This window comes from Syngnathus floridae, chromosome 17, assembly GCF_059516105.1.
Source record: "Syngnathus floridae isolate MCC-2025c chromosome 17, RoL_Sflo_1.0, whole genome shotgun sequence".
Lineage (NCBI taxonomy): Eukaryota > Metazoa > Chordata > Actinopteri > Syngnathiformes > Syngnathidae > Syngnathus > Syngnathus floridae.
Window position 1 is genome coordinate 3,494,439 of NC_142429.1, and position 19,722 is coordinate 3,514,160.

The following is a 19,722-nucleotide window of genomic DNA, read 5'->3' on the forward strand; positions in this document are numbered from 1 at the left end:
AGAATGAACCGAAAGTGCCCCAAATCAGACCGGAAGTGACCCCAAATGAACCGGAAGTGACCTTAGGTAAACCGGAAATGACCCCAAATCCAACCAGAAGTGACCAAAATAAACCGGAAGGGACTTTTTAAACCGGAAGTGACCCCTAATAAACCAGAAGTGAACTCAGCTAAACAGGGAGTTCACTAAATCAAACCGGAAGTGCCCTAAATAAACCGGAAGTGACCTTATTTCAAAGAGAAGTGCCCTGAATGAAACCAGAAGTGACCTAAATTTAACATTTGCTCTAACTTTTACAATTACTGTCCGATTCAACCCGTTTCAACTTTTGAACTCCAAAGTGAACCTCTTGAACCTGTAGTTTTCGTTTTGTTCCAAAGTCATTCTCTATGAGGCATTCAACATTTGCTCTAACTTTTCAAGATTTGCTCTAACTTCTACATTTTTTAACCGATTCAACTCGTTCCAACTTTCAACTGTTCATCTTTTGCCTTCCTATTCCACAACTTTCCACTTCCAAAAAATTCTCTACAATTTTGTTTTTCTACTCTAATTTCTACATTTTTCAACCGATTCAACCCATTCCAACTTTATTCACTTTGTTCACCTTATGCTTACCATATTCATTCCCTTGACCCTCACTTCCAGTGTGGCGACCATCTTGGATTGACCCTGAAGTGCCCCAATGAACACAGAATGAACCGGAAGTATCTCAAATCAAACTGGAAGTGACCCCGAATAAACCGGAAGTGACCTTAGTTAAACCAGAAGTGTCCCCAAATCAAACCGGAAGTGACCCAAAATAAACAGGAAGTGACCCAAAATAAACAGGAAGTGACCTCAGCTAAACCGGAAGTGACCCAAATAAACCGGAAGTGACCTTATTTCAACACAAAGTGCCCCAAATACCCAAATTTGCGCAAACTTTTGCAATTTTTGTCTGATTAAACCCGTTTCAACATTTTAACCCCAAAAGTGAACCTCCTGAAGCAGTGTATTTCGTTTCGTTCCAAATTTCAAAATAATTTGGCGCTATTGCTTTTTTTTTTTTAAATTCTCATTCATTCTCTATGGGGATACAACATTTGTGCTAACTTCTACATTTCTAAACCGATTCAACCCGTTCCAACTTTCAACTGTTCATCATTTTCCTACCTATTCCACAACTTCCCACTTACCAAAAATGACACGTTTTTCAATTTTGAAATTCACCACAAATTCTCCAAAATTTCGTTTTACACTTCTATTTTCTACATTTCTCAAGTAATTCAACTCGTTTCAACATCATTCGGCAGCATTCCCCAAGAAGTTATTCATAGTCTTCGCCTTCACACGCACTTTCTCCAGAAATTGCATTTTCTAGTTCTACTTTGTCTCTTATAGTTGCCATGTGTTCGAAATGGGGAACACAAAAAGCTGCCTTTCTTCCTGTGAAGATTGCAACTTTGTTTTGTTGAAAAGAAATGTGACAAAATTCATTCAAGATGTTATTCTTGTAACACCATGACATTTTCCTCTTTGGCAGCTTTGTAATTCAGGCTGATGAGACGTCCATCGTTCCTGGACAATATGAAACAGCACACCTTTCAAATAGAATGTAAAAAGGCGACGCCTTTGAGCTCACCCAGGATGATGCCGTTGGGTTGGGAAGGGGGTTGCCAGATGAGCCTAACGGAGGTGGTTCTCACTTCGGGGAAGAGGATGCCGACTGGGGGACCTGGCACTGCAATGCCACAAAGACTCATTGGAGTCATTATGGTCGGTCATTCGCAACGAGCGGTCATGAAAACGATGGCCTTCTACGGATGCGTTCAGCAGACATCTTGATTGACATGGCCAACCACATAGTACGTTTTCAAATGAAGGAGGGGAGCATTTTCAATGACCGTCATCAAGGGTCCTTTCCAAGATGGACGGCGCGCTGCTCCTCCCGTCTCCGATGCGGGTGAAGGCGAGCACCCGTATCTCGTAGAGCACATACTTGCTCAGCCCCGTCAGAAGGATGCTATGGCTGCCATTGCCCTCCACCGTCCAGAAGCTGGGAGCTGAGTCAGAGTCCTTCTCCTTGTAGAGAACCTGCCAGCGAAGAGGAGATGCGCTTGGCCAAACACGTGCCAATTTTGGCTGGTCATAGGCTGGGTCAGAGCGGCAATATTAGCTGACCTTGTATCCGAGGATGGGTCCATTGCGATCCGTCTCGGGGACCTGGCCCCAGCGCACCAAGATCCTGCTGGAGGTGGTGGCAAAGGCCGACACATTGGCGGGACCATTGGAAGGAACTAAAGCCAGAAAAGGGCAACTTTAGAAAGTCCAGTCCAAAGCTTGTCGCACACCACACCGCCCGATCACTCTTCCTCACCAGACTCCTTGGTTCTCCCGTGGACCGGCGGGCTCCAGGGTCCCGACCCGATCCCATTGACAGCCTGTACCCGGACCTCGTACTCAGTCCACTCCTCCAGGTCCTCAATGGTGAACTCCCTCTCCAGCCGGTTGGCAATCACGTGCAAGAGGACACCTCCTTTGGCGCCAACTTTGGAGTACTGGACACGATAGGCCACCAGATGGGGATTCCCGTTGTACGCCCACTCGGGAAGTGGCTAAGACGAGGAGCGTTTTTGGCATCATGACGTACAGAACGTCAGCAAAAAGGATGAGCTGAGCTGTGACAACATACCAGCCAGCGGAGCCACAGACTGGTCTCGCTGGCCGTACGCAGGCTGACGTTGGCGGGGGAGACGTCCGGGGGGGCCTGCAAGGTCTGGATCTTTCGAGAAGGCTGGCTGGGGGGGCTGCTGCCCACAATGTTCACCTGCCGCATTCTGAACCTGCGTCCAGGACACCGTGTCATCAGGAGACACAAGTGCAGGTAAAGCTTCCTGCAAGGTCCAAAAACGTAAAGCACAGCAGCTCTTTTCACCTGTAGAAGGTGTAAGGGTTAAGATCCAGCACCTCCATGGCACGAGCGTCCGGCTCATTCACCAGCTGTTGTACCATCATCCACTCTTCATCCTCACCAATGATGCCGATCTGCAATGCGTGTGGACAAACTTGTTGATGTTGGCAGTTTTCTGTCCATGTGACATCAGCACCTTGTGGGACAGGACAGTGCGGGTCGGAGCGGCCTACCTGGGCTTCCACCTGCCAGCAGGAAATAGATGTCTTGCCGTCGTAGCCCGGCGTGAACTGCAGGCTGACGGAGCGAGCGCCCATGTTGGAGACGGCCAAGTTGGTCGGAGGGCCGGGCATCTCTGCAGCGGCAAACGACACGTGGGACAGCAGAGGAGGCGGGGAAAAACAAAACACAACTTATCAAGACTACTGCCTTGAACTGTTCCCGCTTTTGTCTCGGTTCACCTCCATTTAGAAAGTGTCTTAAAGGGGACAGACTTTCTGGCAAGAATAGTCACATAATAAACTTCTCTCATCTGCCCCTTGTTGTCATGGAAACAAAGGCCAGAAAAGGCATCTGGCCAACAGTAAACGGGGGTGGGCTTGGAAGGAAGCATGGCACGTGTCCGGTGCGTGCACTGACCTGGCGGGACACCCGAGGAGATGGTGGAGGCGGACGGCTGGCCTTGTCCCTTGGCCGTCATGGCCGCCACCTGGATGGTGTAGGTGGTGAGTGCGGTTAGGCCCGTGACCTTGTACTCCTGAGTCAGGTTGGGCAGGTAGTGGGTCACACGCGTGTTGGTCCTGTTGAACTCCTCCCACGAGATGCGGTAGCCTCCAAAAACAAACACACCTCGTCTCAGTAATTCAGAGAGCGCTAGAGCGCTTGTCTTCCAACCCGGAGATCGGGGGCCCAGTAAGACCGCATGAAAGCTTCCTTGAGTGAGACACTAAGCCCCCGGTTTGTTGCACCTGACGGCGTGTCATCGAGGGAGCACAGTGAAGTGCTTTGAGTACCAAAGGGCTAGACAAGTGGAAGCCCATTTACTCTTATTAAAAAAATAAATAAATACTCAATCACCTGTGAGAAGGCCGTTTTTCTCCCGCGGCTCCTTCCAGCTGACTTTGAGGGAGGTATCCAAGATGGCAGTGAAGCTGAGGTGTCCCACAGCACCGGGGGCTGGTGAACATTCAGAAGAGCGATGCCAAAATGACCTGTCAAGTCAGGACGCGAGCGAGCGGGCACCCTTACTGTCCTCGTGGGTGCGTAGCCTCTGAGGCGGGCTGCGCGGGCCGTCCCCCGGCGTGGTGAAGCACAGCACAGACGTGTCGTATTCTGTGAACTTCTTCAGGCCTGAGATATAGCCCACGTGGATGCTGTCTTGGAAGTTGGGGCGCGCCGTCACCACGGTCATCTCGCCGGCCCGCCCAGGTTCCCATGCCAACAGCTGGAGGAAGGAGACGGAACAGTTTTGAGGTGATAAACCTAGCACCACCAAGACTGGTAATGATCCCTTAGTGGCTTGTGCCCTAGCTCACCTTGTAACCCTGGTTGATTCCGTTGACAAACTGCGGGCTAGGGGCGCTCCAGGCTAATCGCATGGCGGTGGAGTTGACTGGCTCAGCTCGCACATTTCCCGGCGGCACGGTGGGCACTGAACAGGACCAAAGAAGATGAGGAGGAGACGGAGAAAGCCCATCACAATCAGGCCATCGTGTGCGAGCTGTTGCCTCAGGCGCCTTTCCTGCAAACCCTGTGACACGTCCCTCCTGACGCAAGGCCGCAAAGAAGGTGCTGGCAAAGTCGAGTCATGAATGAAGCCGCTCGGTGCCATCTCCAACCCGGATAAATGCGCATCGCTACTGCATGTTTGATGGCGAAAAATGAACCAGAGACCTGCTCCAAAATGTGTCCGTTGCCTTTGGTCGACAGACAACCAACCGGGATGACGAAATGAAAAGTTCGACTTGGCAAGGCAAAGAAGGAGGAAATGAGATGTTGACCTTTTTTGTACTTTTGAGGAATCAAACGATTGGCTTTTGTTCAGCAAATGCGGCTGTGGCATAAGAGTGCACACGAGCGACACTATCCACTCTGATTTGACTCTGAGCGGATTCAGCAGCATCGGCTCCAAAAGCAAAGGTATATGTGCAAACGGGACGGACGGTGTTCCAACTGCGGGCATGGTACTCACCTCCTTGCAGTGTCCATTCGGTCACCTTGTGGCTGTAGACGCCCCTGCCCGCCCCGTTATAGGCCGCCACCTCTATCTCGTAGTTGGTCCAGATGATGAGGTCCTCGAGCAACAGGCTGCTTTGCTCCGGGCTGGTAATGTTCTTTATCTGACAGTCCACGGGAAGCCCAGACAAACAGTACCTGGCCAGGCGGGATCGGGTGCGGGGCAGAGATTGTGAAGCAGCCGTCGCAAAAATCGGAGTGCTAAGCGCTAGCTAGCTATGCTAGCAAGCTATGCTAGCAAGCAGCTGTTTTGTAGATAGTCAACATTTCTTTCCAAAAGTGTCCAAATACTTGTTTCAAGCCGTTTATTGCCATTTAAGTGTTGCTATGCTAGCTCGCTGCAAACACAAGCTAAATTAGCGAGCATGTTGTCATAACTGTGACTCACTAAGCCGCTTGCATTTCAACAAAAGCGGGGTAAGACCATTTGCGATCAGATTCTTTTAATTTGCATAAGTCAGGACGGCGGTGTCATCAAAAGACGATGACAAAGTCACAAAGGGGCTCGGTGACAGGTGGTGACACAAGCATCGACAGGCAAGGGCAAGCCGGTTCCCACCTAATTACGTAGCCCTGTAGCGGTCCGTTCTGGTGGCTCTCGGGGGGCGGCTGCCACTGGATCATGATGGACTGATTGGTGCGGCCGCTGGCCATCACCGTCTGCGGGGGTGCGCTGGGGGGCTCCTCTGGAAGGGTGAGGCTGGAGAGAAGCTGCTCAGCTTCGCCCCAATAGCGCTGCCCCATTCCTTCACCTTGGCCAAAACTTACCGCTCGCTCTCTTTGCTGAACTGCCCTCGGCCGACGTCGTTGACTGCGCACAGGCGGAATTGGTAGGAGCGCGCCGGGATGAGGCCGCCCACCGTCACCCCGGTTGACTCCGGCTCCTTGTCGGCGATAAGCACTGTCCATGGAGCGTCTGACCAAAAAAAAAAAAAGTGAAAAGTCCTCAAATCACATTGCAACTGTGCTGAGATGGCACACCTTTTTAAATGCCCAAACCAAGTTCGGCTCTTCTAGTAGGCTGGATTTTTAGAGAACCGAATCACGCCTGTAACAACATTTGAGTCCCGCCTATATTGCAAACTCACCAATGCACTTTGCCCCAACGGTGCTTATGGCTAAGTGACACGTTCAAAAAAGGAGATGAATTGCAACATCCTTGCGTGATTTATCTTGCTGTCAGTCACTTTGCCTCACGCATAAACCAGCCCGTGGCCAAGCCAAAAAGCACATCCACTCACTGTTCTCTGACACTTCCACGACGTAGCGGAGGAGCGGGCTGTTGCCGTCAAAGGCCTGCGCCCACGTTAGGTTGATGGTGCGCTTCTCCGTCTGGCTCAGCACCGCCACGGGGTTTTCGGGCGCGTGAGGGAGTTGCCTGGATCCGTGACAAGACAGGCACACATGAAATTAGTGCGCTGGCCGACTTGACTGGTGGCCGAGAGGAGTTTGGTGAATTCTAAAAGAGGGACTGGGGCTAAGCAACAACAACTTCAATGAACTCAATAGACAGTGAGTGTGAAGTAGCAAAAAAGACCGCCCAACCCCTCTTTAAGAAGCGATTGATTCTTTTTGTATGAATTGATCTCAGTCAAAGCGTTTTGGAAAACACATCAGCGGGCGGGCGGACGGGCTGCTGGGGACGGATGAACATCCGTGGCACACCTGACTCTGAGGTGGGCGCTGCGGGAGTCGTTGCCGCCCACGGAGGTGACGCGGCAGGTGTAGGTCCCAATGTCACCGGACCAGGTCTGGGAGATGTGGAGGGTCCCCTCGCTGTCCAGTCGCAGGCGCGGCGACGCCGTCACGTCCAGCGGAGAGCTGTTTTTCTCCCAAGCGTAGCTGGAGCAAAAAAAGTGGCAGAATCTTGAACGGAAGACATCTTTGCTCTGCTGCCACATGTAGCCGCAGCCCGGCCCAGCGTGGCCCGGCCCAGCCTGGAGCCGTCTGTGACCGAGCGGTTCGTCAGAGAGCAAAAGCGTTTTGGTCGAAATCCAGTATTGTAAGCGTAAACCAACGCTGTCCAGCGACCCAGCGCCTTGATCAATTTCCACTGTCAAATGGGCACGCACATGCACACGGAGTCACGCGAATGCACACACACACATACACACACGCACACACACAAACACACACACCTTCGTTTGTGTGCGTGTGTGTGTGTGTGTGTGTGTGTGTGTGTGTGTGTGTGTGTGTGCGTGACTCCGTGAGCATGTGCGTGCAGGGCTCCCGCACACGAGCTGGGGAGATGCAGTGATTAATTGCAACTTTTGGGGCTGATCTCCTTGGCACCGCCACACAATCAATGCCACCGGGCCCAGCCCCGACGCACACGCTCATCGCTCTAAGTACACATGGCATCATTGGCTGCGACAGGTGGAGAGGAGACTGAGCGCCCATTTGGCAAACTGATTAAATGCAGCTGCGATAAGCCGTGCTTGTTTTCCACACAAACTTTATTCTGGGCTACCTGATGCTGACGCTGGGGTCGTGGGTGACGCCACAGGCCATGACCGCCTTGGTCCCCTTAATGACGCTCTGCTCTTGCGGCGGCTTGCTGATGCGGGTGCGGGCTACACACACACACACACACACACACACACACACACACACACACACGCACACGCACACGCACACGCACACGCACACGCACGCGCACGCGCACGCGCACGCGCACGCGCACACGCACACGCACACAAACACACACACGCACAGAGGGAGAAAGAGTGGAGAGGTCACCTCGCCTTTGATCGGATTGCACTGCGATGCATTCTCATTGAACGCCTGCCTCGGAGCCTGTTTGACTTTTCTTCCTTTTCAAAGACATTCCAAGTCGAAGCCAATGAGTCAAATGAAGGAAACGCCAAAAGTCCACACTTTTAGCAATGTCTGTTTTTGGCATCACAACAAAATTATGTTCTGTGATAGCTGGCAAGAAGGAGGGGTGGATGAAAAAGTTAGCTTCTGTCGCGCCAGCCAACGACCAGTGTGGTTTATTGAAGGAGCATGGCTCCGAGATCCAGACGACTACATTGGCCTCTGGCTGGCCCATGATGGAATGAGCGATGAGTTTCCCCCTCACCCCACACCAGCAGGTCGGCGGAGGCTTCGTCGATGCCTCTGGAGTTGCTGGCCATGCAGGTGTAGGTCCCCGCGTCGAAAAGGTGGGCCGGACTGATGAGCAGGCTGCCCGACTCCAGCAGGGCGAACCTGGGCAGCTGCACTGAGCCGCTAGCCAGCACGCGCTCGCCTGGGAAACGCAGCGCAGCACAGCGCTGACGAGCAGCTCACTTTTTCACCTCGTGAGTCGCCAATTGCTCCATGTTGGGCTTATTCGTGCGAGGCCGTTTTGCAACTTGCGGGCCATTTCAATTCATTTGGACAAAAGTGACTTGACATCCAGCGTGTAAATGTGCACGAGCGGGATGCGCACCTTTCTGCCAGGTGATGGCCGGCCGCGGCGCTCCGGACGTCAGGCAGTGCAGGATGACTGACATGCCGTCAATCACGGCGCTGTCAGCCGGGCCGGCCGTGATGTTGGGAGCGATGCCTGATGTGAAGCACACACAATAAAATGAGAGAGAAGTGATGAGAATGCAGATGTCAGCTTTAATGGACTTCACAATGACACAAAGGCACCAGCGTCCGTCAGGTCTCCGTCGCTCCGAGAAAACCATCCAGAGCACCTCTATGGCAGTGGTGCACCTCCGTGTCCATCTTCGAGTAGCTTGAAGGTAACATTGATGCTATTGTGACAGCACGCGTCTTGCGTTTAATGTTTGAAAGAAGCGTTTAATGTTCAACACTTTTGGGACATGACTTGATTGCAATTAAAGACCGACAAATTCAGGGCTACGCAGATCCTGCTCATAAGCCCCAACACCCAAAAAAAAAAAAAACGAATACTGACTGGTGACAGCGAGATAGGTGTGGGTCTGGATCTCTCCGGCCAGATTGTGGGCGAAGCACTGGAACATTCCGGTGTCGTCGGGCAGAAGGCCGTTGATCTGCAGACTGCCTCCTGCCAGGATTTTGTACCTGGGGGTCTTCAAGGGGCTGATGGCCGCCGCGTCCTTGTACCACATGATGTCCGGCCGAGGCGTACCTGCACCCACACGCACACACCAACTCGCTTTTCCCGCTTATTGGACTTGACAGCTCGATGAGCCTCGAAAAGACCAGACCTCGAGCCTGACAGGGGATGTCCACCACCTTCTCCATCTCTGCAGCAATGCGGCTCGGCGGCTCTTTCACAAACAAAGGATATTCTGGTAGAGGGAGGAAATAAAATGAGCAAATGTTGAGCCATCCACACAAAGGTCCATTAGCCACATGCTAAAGTATCAAGAAACGGCCCGCACAGAAGCAAAAGGAAGTCTAAAGATTCTTCTATTTGAACATGCGTAGTCGCGATACATCCAGACGGCGCATACAACGCTGCTCATATCTTCTTTATCCTCTGTGGAGAACAATAAATTGCAACTCTTTTGTGACACTCTTCTGTATCTCATCACCCAATCAATGTGGAATTGTTTAATTCTTGAAAGTTCATCCGATGATGTCACACCCGTAGGATTTACAACTGTCACGGGAAGCACGCGACGACACGCGTACCGAGCACGTGCAGAAAGGCACCGGCGGTGGCTGGTGGCACGCCGCCGCCGCGGAGCGTCGCCTCGCACTCGTAGTAGCCGCTGTCGCCGTGCGTCGGCTGGCTGATGACCAGACGACGGCCGAAATCTCGAATTCCCGCGTGGAGCACCACGCCGTCTTTCTTCCATGTGATGACCATCTTGACCAGCGGCCTGCCAGGTGAGGAAAAACTTTATTTTTATGGTTCGAATTGACGACGCGGCTCCCAGCAAGCAAAGCGATGCATTGGGGTTTCTCAACGAATGCAGATGATTGTCAGGGAGGTGCGAAATGGAACGGAGTGGAAAAACCAACAAAACAAGTGACCCACTTTAGCAAAAGGGCTCTGTGCTCATTGAAATGGCAAAAGCATCATTGTGCTTAAAAATGTCCTCAGAATTCAAGGATTAGCAGGGTTGGGGATGAAAATAATACGTGTTGAGTTGAGCTGCAGGCCGCACCCCTCTCTGGCTGAGCTGCCTCTGGTTTGGGTGTGTCTTCCTGCCTGGAGGCAGCTGATTGAGTGCACCAGGTGGAGATGTTGGGAAAATCAGTGTGGTTTGGAGGCACTCACAGACAGGATATTGAGGAGCAAGCAGTGTGTGTGTAACGAAGGGAAAAGCTGGATGTGAGGAAAAGAGACTTCAGGACAAAGGCTTGTAAAGACAGAAGAAGGAGCCGGTGAGCTTTTGGACATTTGCGTGTTTTGCAGAGAAATGGACCAATAATGTGATGAATAAGTTAATATGTGTTTGTGATTAATCATGTGAAAACTTCAAGATAAAATATTATATTCTTAATATTATTCGGGTGAAAATACAGTTAATAATGTGGTGTGTTTAAAAGGTATTTGAGCTAGAAGTAATTGATTTATGTGTGTATTTACAGGGGTTAAAACTGCTTTGTTTGGGAAAAGTGCTTTAAAAAATGTATTTAGTTTATTTTGGGTACTTTAAATATGGGTATTTTCTACTTATTTTGAAGTTGGTTTCTAATAGATAAAAAAATAAGTGTTGTTTGTGGGTTTTGGGTTATATTTTGACCACCTATTTCTGGTTGTGCTTAAAGGTTTTTCACCTGTGTGGATTGGACAACTTGGAAAAATAAAAGAAAGAAAGAAAAGAAGTCCGAATCTTGTACATTTGAGTGAATTCCATTCGAATCTTCGAAGCAAGCCACCTTATCAAGTGGGGGAGCTGCAGTTTAACCTCACAAGAGTGAGGTCCACTTGACAATACGAATGCGGACAGAAAAACAATCAAGTTCAGCTGTTCAGCGAGATCACTCGCTGCTTGCTTGAATCGAGCTTGCAAGTATTTGTACAAGCTCAGCAGTTTGCTGCGAAGAAGAGACTGACATTGTGGAAGGCGTGCGCCTGTGTGCGCGTGCGTGTGCTACCTGGCGTTGGCGACACACTCCAAGATGGCTTCGTTCCTGCCCGCCGTCACGCTGGTGTTCTTAGGCGGGACGAGGATGGAGGGGGCAATGGGGTCCGCGGGCCCTCCCTCTTCTATCACACACACATCCATCAAGCACTCAACTAGTGAAATGAAAAAATGGCAAATAAAATTGGGCTGCGCAGACTTACCCTCCACAATCAGCGTGACAGGCTGACTGGTTGTGTTCTCCCCGTTCTTGTCGTTGACGGCCTGCGCGTAGTAGCGGCCAGCGTCGGGCGCCACCGTGGACAGGACAACCAGGGTGTTGTCCAGGGTGATGGCGCTGAGGAACACAAAAGACCAGACAACAACACACAGACGATGTGTGTGTATGTCTTGGGTTAAACATGCAAAAGAAGGAGAAAGAAAAGAGTTTACTAAACACACACAGAGTTAAAAGCTGAGCTGGCTTACATGTGTCCGCTAGAGGGGATCTTGCGCCCGTCACGGAACCAGGTGATCTGGGGCTTGGGGAAGCTGTGGATGCGGGGCGTCGGGATGAGGGCACCGTCGCCCTGCGACACCGTCTGAGAACGCTGGGCCTCCACGAAGCCGCTCATGTCTACAGGAGGGCGCACTCAGGAGCCGCGCCACCTACGTATGCCAAGTGCGTGAAGCGGCGCACTTACACGCCACCCGGACTTCAGTGCTGCACTGCATGACAGCCCCCACTCGGTTTCTGACGATGCAGCGGTAGTGGCCGGCATGGGATCGCTCCAGCGAGGGTATCAGATACCTGAGGAGAGCCAGAGATCGCACACTTGGGGCAGCTACCAAATGGCCGCCGCTCCTTTTGGGCTCTGGGATCAGGGCTGGGGAGGAATAGCAAGCAGAGGGAGCAGTGCCAAACCGGAGGGGCGAGGTGCACGTGTGAATCACGACACAACGCCGCTTATTTTTGACTGTTGTTCTCAATGTTGGGAACATTTCTCTCATAAGATGACAACTTGATTCTCAAAACCTTGGCCGTTTCTTAATATGACAACTTTTTGTTTTCATGGAAAAATGCCATTTTGGAACCATACTACAATTTTCCTTCCATCTAATGCAGTGTTTCCGAACCTTTTTTCATTCACGGCACACCTTTTCATTGGAAAAAATCTCGAGGCACACCACCAACAAAAATCTGTAAAGTGTTACACCAGCTTCTATATTAAAATCTGTTATATTACAACAAAAGACGTAAAGTTCTATTCCTGTATATGTATGGAGAGTCGAATAATTGAATAAAAATAAATAAACTATATATTCTCTAAATTGTATTTCTTTTGTAAATAAAAGTGAGCGTTTTTGAAAAAAGTGTAACGAATAAACTATTGAAAGTGATCAAAATCCAAAAGAATCAATATGACTTTGTTTACTGTTTAGACTAGCTCTATAAATATTGCAACAATAATAACAAAGTCACTTTTAAAGACGCTCTGCTGTTCTGACAGCGGCTGAGTGGCTATCACAGTCGAGGTGTCTCGACTTGACTGTGTATTTTATGTTGTTGAAAAATGAACAATCCAGGTTCTCCCAATGAACTACATGCTCTGATTTCCATCGGACTGAAAACGCATGACAGCCGTCATAGTGTCACTGTTAGTAAAAGCACACAGCAACACATAAACTGAGTATGTGCCGATGCCACAACATGAAATCTCAAGATTCTCCGATTTGCCACGCATGCACGATTAGCAAGTGGCTGACCAGGCCTTGTGCTAACTGACCAGTGGTTTGGCGGTCCTATTTACAATGCGCTCCGTCATTAATGTTGGACAATTTCCCACGGCACAGCTGAACATCTCTCACGGGAAACACTGATCTAATGAACTGAGCAGGGTTACACATTTTTTCCTAGTAATATTGCAACCATGATCCTGTGAAAATCAAACATGAGAGTCTCACGAATTGGAGCTCGCAGGAAGCAAATAATAGGAAGCGAAGAACAAAGATTTATTCAGCCTCAGCCGGGTAGGGAGGAGTTGCTCGCCTGTATTCCAAGGAAAAGCCGGTGAGCGCACTGCCGTTGTAGATCCACTTGAACTCCAGAGGCCAACTACCCTCCGCCATGCAGGTGAGGACCAGACGGTTGCCCTCCAGCTGAACCTGGACCTGAGGGGGCTCCATCTTGAAATACGGCGGCACGTCATCTACTGGACACACAGAGTGGACAACACCCACACAATCGCACCAGTTCTCAGGACGCCAGTTCTCCTGGTGAGCACCCACCCTATCTCCACCCTACCTCCCTTCGCCGCACCCATTGAGGAGCACTCTGTCGCAGCCTTTTTGGCATAATTTTTTAAACACGTTTCCGCTTCCCGTGGCCAATTGCCACTCGGAGTGGAGTTTATCCACACCTTCTCCTTTCTAGTCTCGTGTGTCGCATTGCGTGTTTTGTTGTCATGGTGTCCGTTAGCGTCTCTGTCCCACGTCTGTGGTCTCGCCCCTCCCCGCCTGTGTTCTACCCATCATCATTTTAATCACTGTCACCTGCCCCTAGTTACCTGTCTTGTATTTAAGCCCTGTCCGCGTGTCACCCCCTGTCAGATCATCCTGTTTGTCCCGTTTTCCCTGCTCACTCCGTCTGCGTCTTCCCACGGCTGGTTTGACATTTTTCAAGGGATAGCAAGGTTGGAAGTGGGCCTGGCTTAATTTAGAAAGTGGGGCAAAGACTAATCCAGGAAAATAAACAAAGGCCCAAGTGTTAATTCCACAGGGCCCCGGGTCGTTAGCATTAATAGCGCGTGCGTCCTATGCCATCTGCCGGGATTGTTTACACTTGGCAGGATAATGACATCCTAATTAGGAGATAGCGTTACAGGAGCTGGGTTGGAGATCATCACCTGCACATCCTCGAGTCTCACCGGGAGAGGGAGGGAGGAAGGGTGGTAGCGCTAGCGGACGCATTCCTCATCGCCTATGGCTTGCGGCTGTCTCTTCAAGGAGTGCGCCTGTCCTCCATATCCCATCCGCTTTTTTCAAATCTCGTCGAATGTCCAAATCGCAGCACTCCGGCTGGCCAGCATGCTAATGTCCTTTTCTATGCGTGTGCACAAGGTAAGATATGTGTGTGTCGGCAAGGGCTGCCGATTGCGATTCTTATCGACGTGGCAGAGTGGCAAGCCACAATGCTCCTTGTTTGAGACTTGAAAATCTGGCACTAAGTCAAGCTGGCACCAACGACGTGATGTTTTTCTAATTAAGTTCTTAAGCCTGCACTCCAGGTCAATCATTTTCCGCTGCCTTTCGAGCCGAGGGGAGGAAGATTAAAAAGCCCAAAGCTCAGCGTGTCCAGTCGACAAGTTTTCTTAAGTGCGTCAAAAAGCCAAGGTTGGAGCGTGTTTGGAATTTCACAATGAGAGCCAGCACATTTGTTGACAATGCTAAAGAGCTCACGCGTGTTTCCGCAGTCGACGTCAACTGCCGTGCATCATTTTGGCCTTGGCGCCTGCTCTGCTAAAATAAAGCACACGGCCTCTCCATGTTTTTTTCATGGCCATTGTTTCCGCTCCAGCCAGCTTGAAATCAAGAGCACAATGCATTTCCGCACGGCCCGCGCCGCACAGCAAGCCCACCAGCACCTGTTCTCTTCACTCTGGACAGCATGAATAAAACAAGTCTTCAACGATGCAGAGTGCACGGCCACATCGCTGTCATGAAAGCTTCAAAACACCAGCGCCAGCACCCTTGGCGCAGAAAAAAAACAAAGATCTTTTCCTCTCCAAAACTTGTCCACCTCACATTTGTTGACATTTACGACCGAGGATTCCACCAAGAGCGACCGTCCTCGTCTTCCAGTTTCCCGCAGTCTTGTTTTTTCAAGTTCAAGTTCAAGTTCAAGTTTACTTTATTGTCAAAAATCCTATGTAACAGGGTTACCACAGAAGTTTGAAATTGCGTTTGACCAGTCTCCAATGTGCAGTTTAACTAAAAAAATGTAAATAAGACATTGACATAAATCTCTTTCTTACTCACACACACATACACACAACCCCCCCCCCCACACACACACACACACACACACACACTTACATACACAGCAGCAGAAGTACAATCAGTGGTCATAGAATAAAGTGAAAAAGTGTAAATCTGTATATAAGGTGCAAGAGTAAAGTGCCTAGTGGCATGGTGACTTGGAATGTTCAAGTGGTTTTCCTCAGTGTGTTCATGAGTCTGATGGCTTGAGGAAAGAAGCTGTTGCTCAGTCTGCTTGTGCGGGACCGCAGGTTGCGGTACCGCTTCCCTGATGGTAGGAGGGAGAACAGTCTGTGTGCAGGATGTGTAGTGTCTTTGATGATGTTCATTGCCCTCTGGAACAGTGCGAAGTGTACAGTTCCTGAATGGCTGGAAGGGGTGACCTGATGATCTTTTCTGCTGTCCTCACCACCCTTTGCAGCGCCTTTTTGTCTGCAGCTAGGCAGCTGCCATGCCAAACAGAGACGCTGCTGGTCAGGATGCTCTCAATAGCACCTCTGTAGAAGGTGGTGAGTGCAGAGGTGGGGAGGTCGGCTCTTCTCATCCTTCTCAGGAAGTGGAGTCGTGTCTGCGCCTTCTTGACCAGCGCAGTGATGTTGGTAGTCCATGAGAGGTCATCAGTGATGTGCACTCCCAGGAACTTTGTGCTCTTCACAGACTCTACTGCACTGCCGTTGATGATGAGTGGGATGTGTGTTGGTTGTTTCTTTCTGAAGTCCACAGTGATTTCTTTTGTTTTGTTTACGTTGAGAAGCAGATTGTTCCTATCACACCAGGTGATGAGTTGCTGTACCTCCTCTCTGTATGCTGAGTCATCGTTGTCTTTGATGAGGCCCACCACTGTTGTGTCATCTGCAAATTTGATGATGTGATTCGTTTCAAATCTGGCAGAGCAGTCGTGGGTCATCAGCGTGAACAGCAGGGGAGATAGCACACATCCTTGCGGCACCCCGGTGTTTATGATGGTGGTCGCTGAGGAGTTGTTTCCGACTCTGACTGTCTGCGGTCTTTCCGTTAGAAAGTCCAGCAGCCATTTGCACAGTGAAGTGCTGACACCTACTGTACTCAGCTTATTCACCAGATGTTGGGGGATGACTGTGTTGAACGCAGAGCTGAAGTCAATGAACAGCATCCGCGCGTGACTGTTTTTGTTCTCCAGATGAGCCAGGCAGAGGTGGAGTGCTGTTGCTATGGCGTCATCAGTGGAGCGCTTGGGGCGGTAGGCAAATTGGTATGGGTCCAGAGTAGTGGGGAGGGTGGATGTTAAGTGGGCCTTCACCAGTCTCTCAAAGCACTTCATCATGATGGAAGTGAGTGCTATGGGTCTGTAGTCATTCAGTGATGATGCTGGTGACTTCTTGGGTAGTGGTACGATGGTGGTAGCTTTGAAAATTGCTGGTATGATGGCTTGGTTCAGAGAGGTGTTGTAGATGTCTGTGAGGACGTCAGTGAGTGAGTCTGCACAGTCTCTGAGCACGCGCCCGGGTATGTTGTCTGGACCTGCAGCTTTCCTGGGGTTCACCTTGAGTAGGGTCCTCTTCACGTCCGCTGGTTCCAGTTGAAGTGTTGTGCTGTCTGGGTGTACTGGGGTTTTTGTGGGTGTTGTGGTGTTGTTTTCTTCAAACCGGCTGAAGAAGGTGTTGAGAGAGTTGAGGAAGTCTATGTTGTCCTCACACGGTGAGGGGGATGGTTTGTAGTCTGTGACTGACTGGATGCCTTGCCACAGGCGTCTTGGGTCTTTTGTGTCTGTGAAGTGTGAGTTGATTTTTTGACCATATGCACGCTTGGCTACTCTCACGCCCCGGTGCAAGTTGGCCCTAGCAGTCTTGAGGGCCTCCTTGTCCCCAGACTTGAAAGCAGCGTTGCGTGCCCTCAGGAGCTCACGTACCTCCCTGGTGAACCAGGGTTTTTCATTTGCTCTCACTGTAATGTCTTTGGTGACGGTTACATCTTCCATGCACTTCGTTATGTATCCAGTTACAGAGTCTGTGTATTCGGTGAGGTTGACGTCCTGGTTGGTGGTGGCCGCCTCCCTGAAGACAGACCAGTCTGTGCGTTCAAAACAGTCCTGTAGAGCTGCTGTGGAGCCCTCTGGCCAGGCCCTGATCTGCTTCACAGTTGGTTTGCTTCTCGTCAACAGAGGTCTGTAGGCTGGAATTAGCATAACAGAGAGATGGTCTGATGAACCCAGGTGGGGGTGGGGAACCGCTCTGAAGGCCTGTCTGATGTTGGTGTAGACCTGGTCAAGTGTGTTTTCTCCCCTTGTTGCAAAGTTCACACACTTGTGGAAGTGTGGCATTACTGTTTTCAATTTGGCCTGGTTGAAATCGCCAGCGATTATGCAGACCAAGTCTGGGTGTGTGTTTTGTAGTGTACTCACAGACTTGTACAGGATGGAGAGTGCTTCCTTTGTGTTAGCGCTGGGGGGGACGTAGACAGCTGTGATGTTGACGGTATTGAATTCACGCGGTAGGTAGAATGGACGGCAGTTGAGGGTTAAAAACTCAATCTTCTCTGAGCAGTGACTTTTAGTAACTACAGCGTTTGTACACCAGTTGTTGTTAATGTAAATGCACACACCACCTCCTCGAGATTTACCCGTGCTGGCGTGGTTTCTGTCCGCGCGGAAAGTTGTAAACCCATCCAGTTTAATGGCGCTGTCCGGAACGTTGTTGTGAAGCCACGTCTCTGTGAGGATGAACGCGTTGCATTCTCTCACCTTTCGTTCTGTAGTTAAGTCCAGCTTGAGATAGTCCATTTTATTTTCCAACGACCGCACGTTTGAAAGGAGAATAGATGGAAGTGCTGTTTTGTGAGGGTTTCTCTTCAGTCGGTGTGTGATGCCGGCTCGGGAACCTCGCCTTCTCCTCCGGCGTGTGCTCAGACTCCGCCGCCGCTTCAGCTGCTTCCAGTGTCGGCTGGTGGGGGAGGGGGAGCCCGCTGCCTCGGAGGTTTCTTTGTCTCGGGACATTATTCCAAGACCGCGAAGAGTTTCGCGATCCATGGCAAAGTTAACTCCGGATATATCCTTTGTGCAGTTGTTGCTTCTAAGTCCCAATAGTGTACTTGTCGTATGCGATTCTCGGAGACGATTTGGACGGTACATTTAACACAAAACACACATTTTTATCGGGAGCCGGCTTGGCCGCAGCCTCACAGTGCGCCGCCATCTTGTCATTTTAATAAGTTTTTGATTCGAGTCAGACGCAACATCGGACACATTTACCAGTTTTGTTGAAGCAAACGCGTCGATTTTCACCTTGTGGTTCGCAGTGTGGTTCAAATGGGTGGGTCGCATATCAACCGCCGTCAGGTCCGGCCGCAACAGGAAAAACACCAGCGTTCACAGCGACTCGAGTGGCATTCTGAAGGCCATCCGTGGGCCACCGCCTGGCAGTGGGTTTCCCAGGGGAGGAGGAATTGTTTTGGCACATTTGTCTGCAAAACCTCCTCTAACTGTTCCATGTCAACATTTAGACAACACAAAGACAAAAGTCAGGTGTGAATTTTAGTCTGTGTGCATGTGTAGGGGCAGCGTGCGGCTGGGCGTTTACGCACAGCTAATCCCATTGATCCCCCGTTTGACTGTCAGCTCTTTCCGAGCTACCGGTTGCCGCGTCCGGGCAGCTTCCCAAACAAAACAAAATTCCCCCTCCCCTGGGGCGCCATTTTCAGGATGCTTTAAAACGGCTTCTTCAAGCGACGAGTCCAGGGAGTCACGTGACATCCAGACGTCAAATAAAATGAGCAGAGACGCTTTGCGTAGCATCGGACCTCCCCACGGGGGGAATCTCGGTCTTGGTCTCGTCATCCTGAGCCGTTGGCCAAAGAGCGACTCTTCAAATTCATTTGAGAACATTTCCGTTGTGCCCTACGAGGTGGACGGTTTTGCCGCTCCACTGAGCCAATCCAAGGCCTGGTGAAGCCAAGAGGTGTTCTTCCGTTATCATTTGTCACCAAGTCGGAAGCGCCGCTTGTTTTCCCAGACGATGACCCCCTTCTTCTCATTCCTTGATCATCGATGGATTTGAGAATCTGCATTCGGTCTCATTTTGCACATATTGATTATTGTGCGTGTGGATCTGTGTGTGCGTGCACGCAGGTGTGTGTGCGTGTGTATTTGCAAGCCCGTCGACGTTTGTCCTCATATAGAAGAATTATGACGGGCCGCCTGCGTTAGAGGCGGGCACTTTTAATCACACGCGGATTGCCGGCGCTTTAAACCGATGCTTTTTATGTGTAAACGTGGCGGATTAGCGGAAGATTTACAGATTTGGAAATGGTCAACAGCTGTCGGGCCGCACGGTCGCGCGCGTCCAGAAAATCACGGCGTCAATGGAGAGGAAAGTCAAAAGACAGGAAGGCAAACGCCGTCGTTTTGACTCCGAGGCAAGGAAATGATTGGCAGGCGCACCGCCGAGACGGAGAGCGAGGGACCAAACAACCCGCCGTTCTGTCAAAAGCTGTGGCAGGGTCCGACAGACACGTTGCTGCTCACCGCTGCCTCTGATGAGCATCGCGGCAGATGGAAGACGGACCTCTCCGTTTCCAGCCTCCTTG

At 50.7% G+C, this 19,722-nt stretch overlaps 1 protein-coding gene across 6 annotated transcripts in view; it reads right to left on the reverse strand.

Annotated features, from left to right (window-relative positions):
• The window catches only part of LOC148383237 (protein sidekick-2-like), a 32,646-nt gene that overhangs the window by 11,341 nt on the left and 1,583 nt on the right, over positions 1-19,722 (reverse strand). For 3 of the 6 annotated variants that reach the window (XR_015853179.1, XM_088356577.1, XM_088356574.1), the window contains exons 2-28: positions 13,175-13,337; positions 11,829-11,935; positions 11,614-11,761; positions 11,349-11,482; positions 11,159-11,270; positions 9,743-9,933; positions 9,313-9,396; positions 9,039-9,233; positions 8,562-8,678; positions 8,211-8,378; positions 7,599-7,701; positions 6,794-6,970; positions 6,370-6,506; positions 5,897-6,044; positions 5,688-5,828; positions 5,085-5,266; positions 4,429-4,544; positions 4,142-4,337; positions 3,971-4,069; positions 3,533-3,724; positions 3,127-3,248; positions 2,918-3,027; positions 2,675-2,825; positions 2,360-2,597; positions 2,164-2,279; positions 1,887-2,076; positions 1,625-1,723 (exon numbers count right to left, since the gene is read on the reverse strand). Coding sequence is in view for 5 of the 6 variants with exons in the window: in XM_088356577.1 (XP_088212703.1) it covers positions 1,625-1,723; positions 1,887-2,076; positions 2,164-2,279; positions 2,360-2,597; positions 2,675-2,825; positions 2,918-3,027; positions 3,127-3,248; positions 3,533-3,724; positions 3,971-4,069; positions 4,142-4,337; positions 4,429-4,544; positions 5,085-5,266; positions 5,688-5,828; positions 5,897-6,044; positions 6,370-6,506; positions 6,794-6,970; positions 7,599-7,701; positions 8,211-8,378; positions 8,562-8,678; positions 9,039-9,233; positions 9,313-9,396; positions 9,743-9,933; positions 11,159-11,270; positions 11,349-11,482; positions 11,614-11,761; positions 11,829-11,935; positions 13,175-13,337 (3,936 nt within the window). In the remaining variant the exon portion in view is untranslated. The remainder of the gene's footprint in view (positions 1-1,624; positions 1,724-1,886; positions 2,077-2,163; positions 2,280-2,359; positions 2,598-2,674; positions 2,826-2,917; positions 3,028-3,126; positions 3,249-3,532; positions 3,725-3,970; positions 4,070-4,141; positions 4,338-4,428; positions 4,545-5,084; positions 5,267-5,687; positions 5,829-5,896; positions 6,045-6,369; positions 6,507-6,793; positions 6,971-7,598; positions 7,702-8,210; positions 8,379-8,561; positions 8,679-9,038; positions 9,234-9,312; positions 9,397-9,742; positions 9,934-11,158; positions 11,271-11,348; positions 11,483-11,613; positions 11,762-11,828; positions 11,936-13,174; positions 13,338-19,722) is intronic. The other 3 variants (XM_088356576.1, XM_088356575.1, XM_088356578.1) reach the window with 3 other exon arrangements.